This window comes from Mchenga conophoros, linkage group LG3, assembly GCF_057382185.1.
Source record: "Mchenga conophoros isolate Kocher_MC1m ecotype Shallow Benthic linkage group LG3, M_conophoros_male_GT1.1, whole genome shotgun sequence".
NCBI lineage: Eukaryota > Metazoa > Chordata > Actinopteri > Cichliformes > Cichlidae > Mchenga > Mchenga conophoros.
The window spans coordinates 15,341,542-15,353,905 of record NC_140528.1 but is presented as its reverse complement, the minus strand read 5'-3'; the positions used below and the strand labels follow the sequence as shown (position 1 = coordinate 15,353,905).

The following is a 12,364-nucleotide window of genomic DNA, read 5'->3' as shown; positions in this document are numbered from 1 at the left end:
CTTTGATTGATGTTTGAAAATTTCTTTAGTTCCCAAATGTTCAGGATGTGTCTGAAGACAAATGTGAAGAAGTTTGAGTGCTTTCAGAAATGTTGTCTTTCCAAACGACTGAACAACAGTTTTTCCTTTTGGCTCCAAACAGAAGTGACAGACTTGAGCAGGGTTCATTTAAAGGCTGACAGAAGTGGAGTGGTGATGGGGAGATGTTTGACAGGACAGTGTTTCAGCCTCCACAGGTTCATGTTGTGCTCCATCAGTCAGTGAAGATGAAGTCAGTGCTGATGAGGCTGTAGAGTGTGTGAGGGATGTGAATGAGGATGATGAAGATCTGATGATAGCAGATAAAAACAGGCTGCAGAGACTTTGAGCCATACAGGGCACACAGTGTGTGTACAGAACAGCTGAAATCATTATGGAGGCCTCACTGGGATATGGAAGCATCACAGCACAGCTTCAGTGAAGCTTTAAAGTCTCTGATATGAGATGAGAAATGAAGCAGCCAGAGCTTTTTCATGAGTGGAAATCCACTGTGACTGTGAGCTGCTGCTACAGCCTCCAGATTAGCCAGCAGCTCATCCTGCTCAACATTTCCTCACCAACTTTAATGGAGGTGTGATGTTTTCAGCTGGAGTGATGGTCAGGGTGGCCTCCCTCTCCTCTCCTTCTCCTCTTCCTCTTTCATTTGTAAAGCCACTTCTGCTGCTTTCATTCATTTGGAAGTCCTGTAGCTGAGTTTGGGAGAGACTAACAGCCTCGGCAGCAGAGGGGAGAAAGGCTGTAACACCACCACTTTACTCTGTTCTACCTGTCACATCATTTTATCAGGAAACAAATATGCTCATGTTTTTACTATGTTTGTCTTGAAGATGTAAGAAGATCACATGGTGCTTTTTATTATTGTGTTGGTTTGTTTCCTGTCTCTTGGATGGAGCCCAGCTGTGCGTGGCCCCTGGGCCTGTGGTCAGAGTGTGTGCTGGATAATCCGGCCCAGGATGAGGCCAAACTGACATGGGATGAAATGTCTGTCACATAATTGAGCTTTGTGTAGTTTCATTTCTGCACAATTTAAAAACAACCAAAACTTTGTTCTGTCTTTTCTATGTTATACTGTAGACTTTCTTTGATACTGTGTCCAAAAGGAGCAGCTTTTACTTTGAAGGGGAGGCGTCTCTGTTTCCTCTTCAGGTTGGATGATGGAAGCAAATGAGTGTGTGATGTTCTTTCAGTGTTGCACTTTGTAGACGCTCCCTGAGCACTGGTCTCACAGCCAGCTGCACATAGAGACCAGTGTTGTTAGTCCAGGTCAGAAGATGACTTGTTGGAATGAAAATGAGCTTGTAGTTTGTCTGCTTTAATAATGTGACTGGAAAAAGGTGTTGGACTTCAAATATGTCCATTTCTTTCACACTTCACCTTTAAAAGTGAAGCCTTGTGGTTCCTGGAAGGAAAAACACGACTTTTTCAAGTCTTTGTCCTGTTTTTATGATAAATGTACGACTTTAATGTGAAACATTCAGAGTTTTTTCTCTTGTTGTGTTTGTTTGAAGCTGCTTCCTGTTGGCTTCAGCTGTTTGGAGTTTCCATTTTCTAAACTTCTACATTCTGAACCTTCTTCAGCTCTGAACAGATGATGAAACACTGAATGATTTCAAGCTCACACTTTGTCTAATAAACTTACATCTTTCATTCTTTATACAGATTGAGGGGCTGTGGTCTGTCAGAGATCAGCTGTGATTATCTGGCAGCAGCACTGAAGTCCAACCCCTCCCATCTGAGAGAGCTGGAGCTGAGCTCCAACAACAAGCTGCAGGATTCAGGAGTGAAGCATCTGTGTGGTTTCCTGGAGAGTCCAGGATGTGGACTTGAAACTCTGAGGTCAGTCAGCATGTTTTAGTTGTGCTGAGATGAATATGATGTGAAAGTTGTGCTGACACTAAACTGCAGACATCAGGCTGATATTATACTGATCCACACTGAGGATCTTCATGGTAAAGTCTGTTTTCTTCTTCTCTGGTTTAGTCCATTGACTGCAGCAGAACAATGTTCACATTTCAAACCTTCAAAGAAGAAGAAAAATCCTCCACTGGATAATTCACTGTGAAACTCTCCAACTCTTCATTCCACCTTAAAGTCTGTCTGACACTGAAATCCAAAGCAAAATGTGCGTTTGCTTTACAGACAGCAGTCCAACACAAACATACACACATCATCCAAAACACAGTCCAACATCCAAATCTCCTCCACTGCCAGCATGAATGATGGGAAAGAGAAGGAGGAACACTCTGACATTCAGGGTTAGAATGAGTTTCATGAAGCAGACTGTGAAGATCAAAGCTGCATTAGAAAGCTTACATGAATGAATGAGTGGACAGAAGTGGACAGAGATCATCTGAAGCACTTCAAAGGCTTTAAATCAGCACATTTCTCTTTATTCTTTATCAACTCTGTTAGTTTCTCTCAGTTTTCTGTGGAATGAAGCTAACAGCAGGCTAATAAGATGCTGACCAATAGGTTTCTATTAAAGGTTGTAATTTGTATATGAAAAAGTGCTTTGGCTCAGCAGGGATCAGCTTACAGGTAGAATACAGCTGCTGGATGGGATTTGCATGTCATAGCTATCTACCAAACTGCTAACTGGGGGATTTCAGGCCATCTATGGATCATTTTTGCTAACTGTTTATTCAGCTTAGGCTCACAGGGCTGCAGCCTGTGCCCTAGCTGTCATAGGGCAAGAGGCGTGGTCCACCTGCACAGGTGAGCAGTCCATCACAGGGCCAACAGAGAGAGACAGAGAAGCACTCTCTCACATCCACACCTACAGCCAATTTAGAAGCACCAATGAACCTAAGCAGCATTTCATTGGACTGTGGGAGAACATCCAACCTCCACAGAAAGGCCAACAAGCTTCAACCTACAACCTTCTTGCTTTAAGGCACTAGTGCGAACCACTTTTCCCCATTTCAGCCCAAATCCTGCATCTTCCTGTTTCTGACTCCAGGCCAGCTCCACTAACACTTTCTCATCAGACACTGCCACCTAGTGGAGGAAGTCTTAGTTCCATTTGAAGCTTCAGATGACAGTTAGTTCCTTTACAAAGAGGTGGAGGTGGTGGGGCCACAGCACCATCATCACTGAGTGCCATAGGACACTTAACCTTTGTTTCCATATGCTGGGAACTTCCTGTTGTTCCAAGGAGGACTGGAAAATGTGTGAAAATCTCCCAGTCAGTTCCTCACAGCACACTTCAATCATTTCCCTCCCACAGCATCAGGACCAGGGCTTTTTCTCTCTTTGCTCCCACTAAGAGATTTCCACACAAACACCTCATCAGTGGGACTCTCAGAGCTACCAGCCCTTTGCTACAATCACAAAGCTCTTCATTGAAATCAATGATATCAAAGCTGGAATCCAATGAGTCCAAGTCTTCTGCTGATTCAGCATCACATTCATCTTTGCTCCTTGTTCTGCATCCCCACCATGGACTTCATTCCTTTCCAAGCCAGCCTTGAGTGTCCTTTATTCAGCTCATCCTCTGCTTTACTTTTACACCTGATTTTAGCTGCTTTATCTCTCTTTCAACAAGTTTCTGTGCCTCAATCTTTTTCTTCTCTCCCTCATAACAAGACAGCTTCTTCTGCCTGAGAACATGTTGGAGTGATTTACTAATCCAGGGCTGCTTATTGGGGAAAATACTTCCTGTTTGCAAAGTAATCCCCATTTTTCCCAGAAAGAAATGTAAGTAGAAATCGATGATCTAAGTGAGAACATGAGCCTTTAAAAAGTCCCAGTGGGTGCAGTCAAAGCAGTCCCTCAGTCCCAGTATAGAGTCTTTGGTCCAGACTGGAACAACTGTGTGCCCAGTTTGAGCTCTCTTCAGTGCTGTGACCTGACAGACCCAGAGGGGCCATCACATCACATTTAGAAGCTCCCCTAATGGAGCCACAACACATGTCCAACACTTAGTCTGTCTTGTTGGACCAACTGGAAGAAATGATTCAAGGACTTAGTCACAGAACAGAGATTCAAATCTCCAAAATCCAACTGGCTGCATCAGGACATATAGTCTGAAACTCTGCACAGTTTCCTGTTTGAAGCTGCTTCCTGTTGGCTTCAGCTGTTTGGAGTTTCCATTTTCTAAACTTCTACATTCTGAACCTTCTTCAGCTCTGAACAGATGATGAAACACTGAATGATTTCAAGCTCACACTTTGTCTAATAAACTTACATCTTTCATTCTTTATACAGATTGAGGAGCTGTGGTTTGTCAGAGATCAGCTGTGATCATCTGGCAGCAGCACTGAAGTCCAACCCCTCCCATCTGAGACAGCTGGACCTGAGTAATGAGTACTCCTGGTCTTCGACCAAGAACAACCTGCAGGATTCAGGAGTGAAGCATCTGTGTGGTTTCCTGGAGAGTCCAGGATGTGGACTTGAAACTCTGGGGTCAGTCAGCATGTTTTAGTTGTGCTGAGATGAATATGATGTGAAAGTTGTGCTGACACTAAACTGCAGACATCAGGCTGATATTATACTGATCCACACTGAGGATCTTCATGGTAAAGTCTGTTTTCTTCTTCTCTGGTTTAGTCCATTGACTGCAGCAGAACAATGTTCACATTTCAAACCTTCAAAGAAGAAGAAAAATCCTCCACTGGATAATTCACTGTGAAACTCTCCAACTCTTCATTCCACCTTAAAGTCTGTCTGACACTGAAATCCAAAGCAAAATGTGCGTTTGCTTTACAGACAGCAGTCCAACACAAACATACACACATCATCCAAAACACAGTCCAACATCCAAATCTCCTCCACTGCCAGCATGAATGATGGGAAAGAGAAGGAGGAACACTCTGACATTCAGGGTTAGAATGAGTTTCATGAAGCAGACTGTGAAGATCAAAGCTGCATTAGAAAGCTTACATGAATGAATGAGTGGACAGAAGTGGACAGAGATCATCTGAAGCACTTCAAAGGCTTTAAATCAGCACATTTCTCTTTATTCTTTATCAACTCTGTTAGTTTCTCTCAGTTTTCTGTGGAATGAAGCTAACAGCAGGCTAATAAGATGCTGACCAATAGGTTTCTATTAAAGGTTGTAATTTGTATATGAAAAAGTGCTTTGGCTCAGCAGGGATCAGCTTACAGGTAGAATACAGCTGCTGGATGGGATTAGCATGTCATAGCTATCTACCAAACTGCTAACTGGGGGATTTCAGGCCATCTATGGATCATTTTTACTAACTGTTTATTCAGCTTAGGCTCACAGGGCTGCAGCCTGTGCCCTAGCTGTCATAGGGCAAGAGGCGTGGTCCACCTGCACAGGTGAGCAGTCCATCCATGCGGCGTGCAGCCCGGATCTCAGCTGACCCTTCTCACCCTGGACACAGTCTGTTTGACCTGCTCCCCTAAGGCAGGAGGCTCCGGTCCATTCGCACCAGAACCTCTCGCCACAAGAACAGTTTCTTCCCCTCTGCTGTTGGACACATGAACAATAACCACATGACTGTCCCCGCCACTAACACATGACCCTACGCTGTGTCACTGCATCATTTCATGTTTGGCACTGATCACCACCTGCACTCATGTATATATCTCATGTATATCTCATGCACATATCTTTCTTTCTACATAGCACTTTAATTCTTATTGTCTGCACTGAAGCACCGCAGCAATTTCCTAATGTTGTAAACCTCAACATCTGGCAATAAACCCATTCTGATTCTGATTCTGATTCTGATCACAGGGCCAACAGAGAGAGACAGAGAAGCACTCTCTCACATCCACACCTACAGCCAATGTAGAAGCACCAATGAACCTAAGCAGCATTTCATTGGACTGTGGGAGAACATCCAACCTCCACAGAAAGGCCAACAAGCTTCAACCTACAACCTTCTTGCTTTAAGGCACTAGTGCGAACCACTTTCCCCATTTCAGCCCAAATCCTGCATCTTCCTGTTTCTGACTCCAGGCCAGCTCCACTAACACTTTCTCATCAGACACTGCCACCTAGTGGAGGAAGTCTTAGTTCCATTTGAAGCTTCAGATTACAGTTAGTTCCTTTACAAAGAGGTGGAGGTGGTGGGGCCACAGCACCATCATCACTGAGTGCCATAGGACACTTAACCTTTGTTTCCATATGCTGGGAACTTCCTGTTGTTCCAAGGAGGACTGGAAAATGTGTGAAAATCTCCCAGTCAGTTCCTCACAGCACACTTCAATCATTTCCCTCCCACAGCATCAGGACCAGGGCTTTTTCTCTCTTTGGTCCCACTAAGAGATTTCCACACAAACACCTCATCAGTGGGACTCTCAGAGCTACTAGCCCTTTGCTACAATCACAAAGATCTTCATTGAAATCAATGATATCAAAGCTGGAATCAAATGAGTCCAAGTCTTCTGCTGATTCAGCATCACATTCATCTTTGCTCCTTGTTCTGCATCCCCACCATGGACTTCATTCCTTTCCAAGCCAGCCTTGAGTGTCCTTTATTCAGCTCATCCTCTGCTTTACTTTTACACCTGATTTTAGCTGCTTTATCTCTCTTTCAACAAGTTTCTGTGCCTCAATCTTTTTCTTCTCTCCCTCATAACAAGACAGCTTCTTCTGCCTGAGAACATGTTGGAGTGATTTACTAATCCAGGGCTGCTTATTGGGGAAAATACTTCCTGTTTGCAAAGTAATCCCCATTTTTCCCAGAAAGAAATGTAAGTAGAAATCGATGATCTAAGTGAGAACATGAGCCTTTAAAAAGTCCCAGTGGGTGCAGTCAAAGCAGTCCCTCAGTCCCAGTATAGAGTCTTTGGTCCAGACTGGAACAACTGTGTGCCCAGTTTGAGCTCTCTTCAGTCCTGTGACCTGACAGACCCAGAGGGGCCATCACATCACATTTAGAAGCTCCCCTAATGGAGCCACAACACATGTCCAACACTTAGTCTGTCTTGTTGGACCAACTGGAAGAAATGATTCAAGGACTTAGTCACAGAACAGAGTTTCAAATCTCCAAAATCCAACTGGCTGCATCAGGACATATAGTCTGAAACTCTGCACAGTTTCCTGTTTGAAGCTGCTTCCTGTTGGCTTCAGCTGTTTGGAGTTTCCATTTTCTAAACTTCTACATTCTGAACCTTCTTCAGCTCTGAACAGATGATGAAACACTGAATGATTTCAAGCTCACACTTTGTCTAATAAACTTACATCTTTCATTCTTTATACAGATTGAGTTACTGTGGTTTGTCAGAGATCAGCTGTGATTATCTGGCAGCAGCACTGAAGTCCAACCCCTCCCATCTGAGAGAGCTGGACCTGAGCTGGAACGAGCTGCAGGATCCAGGAGTGAAGCATCTGTGTGGTTTCCTGGAGAGTCCAGGATGTGGACTTGAAACTCTGAGGTCAGTCAGCATGTTTTAGTTGTGCTGAGATGAATATGATGTGAAAGTTGTGCTGACACTAAACTGCAGACATCAGGCTGATATTATACTGATCCACACTGAGGATCTTCATGGTAAAGTCTGTTTTCTTCTTCTCTGGTTTAGTCCATTGACTGCAGCAGAACAATGTTCACATTTCAAACAGTGAGACTCAACGTATGGCCCGCGGCCCACACGCGGCCTGCCCACCTTTCCTGATTCAGAGAGAGGGGACCCTGATTAACTGTGTAGTGTTCTTCCTCACAGTTCTAAGTATCAGACACAACAATGAATAATCCACAGCTGACTGTCTTTAGCAGGTCAAAGGTCACGGCACACAGCAGACAGTGGGAAATATTATAATTCTGATCATTTCTCAGCACATATCCATATGTATAAAAACAAAGCTGACACTGTGAGACTTGATCAGAGGTGTGATCATCACAGCAGAGGCCTTTGTGTCAAAGTCACTGAGGATCAAACAGAAACACATGAAGCAGATTTTCCTGTTCTGGCTTTTTATAGCAGATAACCTTCAAAATATTCTGCAGTCCATCAAAAACTGAAGCAAACCATGAATCAACATGTGAACATGAGCTGATGCTGCTGAAGTGAAGCAAAGTTACAGAGGTTTGATTACAGACACAGCTGAGAGTTTGTAATCTGTCATCATTTTAAAAGGTTTACATTTCTTCAGTATTGAACAGCAGAAATGAGGCTTTGTTTTCGGAGGCCGACAGCAGTGAACACAACAGCAGACTGGTGCGTAATAAGCAGTGAATAATGCAGGAAACAGATTTTTGAAGGTAAACTGTTCTTGAAGTACACTGAGAGAGAGAGAGCTGTGCAGGAAGTAAACGTCAAAGTCAGAGAGAATTCATGACGATGTTCATCAAACGTAAAGCGTAGTTTGGATCTTCTTCTGCTGCTGGTTCACTCAGTTTTGGTTGGAGACAGATGAAACCTGCAGCTTCAGGATCTGTGAGCTGTCCACTTTCAGCCCCGACGGCGTGTCCGTGTACGTGCCGTCGAGTGAACGATCCACGCTCTGTGTTTCCATCTTTGTGTGTTTAGCTGCTCTCATTTACTGTTTTATCTGTTTGCTTGTTGTTGAAATACTTTTGGGAGCTTTAACCTGAGATTCTGGCAAAATACATTTATATTAAAAATCGATTCAGGATTGAATGAATCAACATCGCTTTATTCAAATTAAAACCATTTAAATAGGAAAATCAATTTTTTTACACCCGCCTCTAATGCTGGGTAATGTCAGCTGGTCCATGTGCAGCTGGCTGTGAGGCTCAGGGAGCGTCTACAAAGTGCAACACTGAAAGAACATCATCCATAAATATTGAGTAATAACTGGACTCTCATACAGCGAGACTCAAATGCCTTTAAACATCAGCTTATCCTGCTGATCCAAGTCCAACACTGAGTTTGTAAAAACATGTTTGTCAATCATTTTGTTTGGTTTCTGAGGAAAATGATTCAATAACTTGCTGCTAATACACAACATTTCATCATATTTCCTCATAACCCTCTTTTGTCTGACCATTTGATCCCATTTGAATTTGCAATAAAGGATCCACAGAGTTTGGTGACAATAATGACAGTAGATGTTTGTGTGAAAGTGCTGGAAGCAAATGAGTGTGTGATGTTCTTTCAGTGTTGCACTTTGTAGACGCTCCCTGAGCACTGGTCTCACAGCCAGCTGCACATAGAGACCAGTGTTGTTAGTCCAGGTCAGAAGATGACTTGTTGGAATGAAAATGAGCTTGTAGTTTGTCTGCTTTAATAATGTGACTGGAAAAAGGTGTTGGACGTCAAATATGTCCATTTCTTTCACACTTCACCTTTAAAAGTGAAGCCTTGTGGTTCCTGGAAGGAAAAACACGACTTTTTCAAGTCTTTGTCCTGTTTTTATGATAAATGTACGACTTTAATGTGAAACATTCAGAGTTTTTTCTCTTGTTGTGTTTGTTTGAAGCTGCTTCCTGTTGGCTTCAGCTGTTTGGAGTTTCCATTTTCTAAACTTCTACATTCTGAACCTTCTTCAGCTCTGAACAGATGATGAAACACTGAATGATTTCAAGCTCACACTTTGTCTAATAAACTTACATCTTTCATTCTTTATACAGATTGAGGGACTGTGGTTTGTCAGAGATCAGCTGTGATTATCTGGCAGCAGCACTGAAGTCCAACCCCTCCCATCTGAGACAGCTGGACCTGAGTAATGAGTACTCCTGGTCTTCGACCAAGAACAACCTGCAGGATTCAGGAGTGAAGCATCTGTGTGGTTTCCTGGAGAGTCCAGGATGTGGACTTGAAACTCTGGGGTCAGTCCGCATGTTTTAGTTGTGCTGAGATGAATATGATGTGAAAGTTGTGCTGACACTAAACTGCAGACATCAGGCTGATATTATACTGATCCACACTGAGGATCTTCATGGTAAAGTCTGTTTTCTTCTTCTCTGGTTTAGTCCATTGACTGCAGCAGAACAATGTTCACATTTCAAACCTTCAAAGAAGAAGAAAAATCCTCCACTGGATAATTCACTGTGAAACTCTCCAACTCTTCATTCCACCTTAAAGTCTGTCTGACACTGAAATCCAAAGCAAAATGTGCGTTTGCTTTACAGACAGCAGTCCAACACAAACATACACACATCATCCAAAACACAGTCCAACATCCAAATCTCCTCCACTGCCAGCATGAATGATGGGAAAGAGAAGGAGGAACACTCTGACATTCAGGGTTAGAATGAGTTTCATGAAGCAGACTGTGAAGATCAAAGCTGCATTAGAAAGCTTACATGAATGAATGAGTGGACAGAAGTGGACAGAGATCATCTGAAGCACTTCAAAGGCTTTAAATCAGCACATTTCTCTTTATTCTTTATCAACTCTGTTAGTTTCTCTCAGTTTTCTGTGGAATGAAGCTAACAGCAGGCTAATAAGATGCTGACCAATAGGTTTCTATTAAAGGTTGTAATTTGTATATGAAAAAGTGCTTTGGCTCAGCAGGGATCAGCTTACAGGTAGAATACAGCTGCTGGATGGGATTAGCATGTCATAGCTATCTACCAAACTGCTAACTGGGGGATTTCAGGCCATCTATGGATCATTTTTGCTAACTGTTTATTCAGCTTAGGCTCACAGGGCTGCAGCCTGTGCCCTAGCTGTCATAGGGCAAGAGGCGTGGTCCACCTGCACAGGTGAGCAGTCCATCACAGGGCCAACAGAGAGAGACAGAGAGGCACTCTCTCACATCCACACCTACAGCCAATTTAGAAGCACCAATGAACCTAAGCAGCATTTCATTGGACTGTGGGAGAACATCCAACCTCCACAGAAAGGCCAACAAGCTTCAACCTACAACCTTCTTGCTCTAAGGCACTAGTGCGAACCACTTTTCCCCATTTCAGCCCAAATCCTGCATCTTCCTGTTTCTGACTCCAGGCCAGCTCCACTAACACTTTCTCATCAGACACTGCCACCTAGTGGAGGAAGTCTTAGTTCCATTTGAAGCTTCAGATTACAGTTAGTTCCTTTACAAAGAGGTGGAGGTGGTGGGGCCACAGCACCATCATCACTGAGTGCCATAGGACACTTAACCTTTGTTTCCATATGCTGGGAACTTCCTGTTGTTCCAAGGAGGACTGGAAAATGTGTGAAAATCTCCCAGTCAGTTCCTCACAGCACACTTCAATCATTTCCCTCCCACAGCATCAGGACCAGGGCTTTTCTCTCTTTGGTCCCACTAAGAGATTTCCACACAAACACCTCATCAGTGGGACTCTCAGAGCTACCAGCCCTTTGCTACAATCACAAAGCTCTTCATTGAAATCAATGATATCAAAGCTGGAATCCAATGAGTCCAAGTCTTCTGCTGATTCAGCATCACATTCATCTTTGCTCCTTGTTCTGCATCCCCACCATGGACTTCATTCCTTTCCAAGCCAGCCTTGAGTGTCCTTTATTCAGCTCATCCTCTGCTTTACTTTTACACCTGATTTTAGCTGCTTTATCTCTCTTTCAACAAGTTTCTGTGCCTCAATCTTTTTCTTCTCTCCCTCATAACAAGACAGCTTCTTCTGCCTGAGAACATGTTGGAGTGATTTACTAATCCAGGGCTGCTTATTGGGGAAAATACTTCCTGTTTGCAAAGTAATCCCCATTTTTCCCAGAAAGAAATGTAAGTAGAAATCGATGATCTAAGTGAGAACATGAGCCTTTAAAAAGTCCCAGTGGGTGCAGTCAGAGCAGTCACTCAGTCCCAGTATAGAGTCTTTGGTCCAGACTGGAACAACTGTGTGCCCAGTTTGAGCTCTCTTCAGTGCTGTGACCTGACAGACCCAGAGGGGCCATCACATCACATTTAGAAGCTCCCCTAATGGAGCCACAACACATGTCCAACACTTAGTCTGTCTTGTTGGACCAACTGGAAGAAATGATTCAAGGACTTAGTCACAGAACAGAGATTCAAATCTCCAAAATCCAACTGGCTGCATCAGGACATATAGTCTGAAACTCTGCACAGTTTCCTGTTTGAAGCTGCTTCCTGTTGGCTTCAGCTGTTTGGAGTTTCCATTTTCTAAACTTCTACATTCTGAACCTTCTTCAGCTCTGAACAGATGATGAAACACTGAATGATTTCAAGCTCACACTTTGTCTAATAAACTTACATCTTTCATTCTTTATACAGATTGCGGGGCTGTGGTTTGTCAAAGATCAGCTGTGATTATCTGGCAGCAGCACTGAAGTCCAACCCCTCCCATCTGAGACAGCTGGACCTGAGCAGGAACAACCTGAAGGATCCAGATGTGAAGCAGCTGTCTGATCTTCAGCAGAGTCCAGACTACAGACTGGAGACTCTGGTGTAAGTAGAGTGATGGAGTGAGTGGGTGGTGCTGTCAGCAGTATTGTACTAAACACAGTCAGTATGAAACAAAGATCC

General features: G+C 43.5%; 1 protein-coding gene across 1 annotated transcript in view; it reads left to right on the top strand.

Annotated features, from left to right (window-relative positions):
* LOC146577396 (NACHT, LRR and PYD domains-containing protein 12-like) overlaps window positions 1-12,364 on the top strand; it is a 99,076-nt gene that overhangs the window by 84,477 nt on the left and 2,235 nt on the right. The window contains exons 10-14 of the mRNA XM_085253728.1: window positions 1,699-1,875; window positions 4,246-4,443; window positions 7,216-7,389; window positions 9,546-9,743; window positions 12,113-12,286. Coding sequence (XP_085109854.1) covers window positions 1,699-1,875; window positions 4,246-4,443; window positions 7,216-7,389; window positions 9,546-9,743; window positions 12,113-12,286 — 921 coding nt within the window. The remainder of the gene's footprint in view (window positions 1-1,698; window positions 1,876-4,245; window positions 4,444-7,215; window positions 7,390-9,545; window positions 9,744-12,112; window positions 12,287-12,364) is intronic.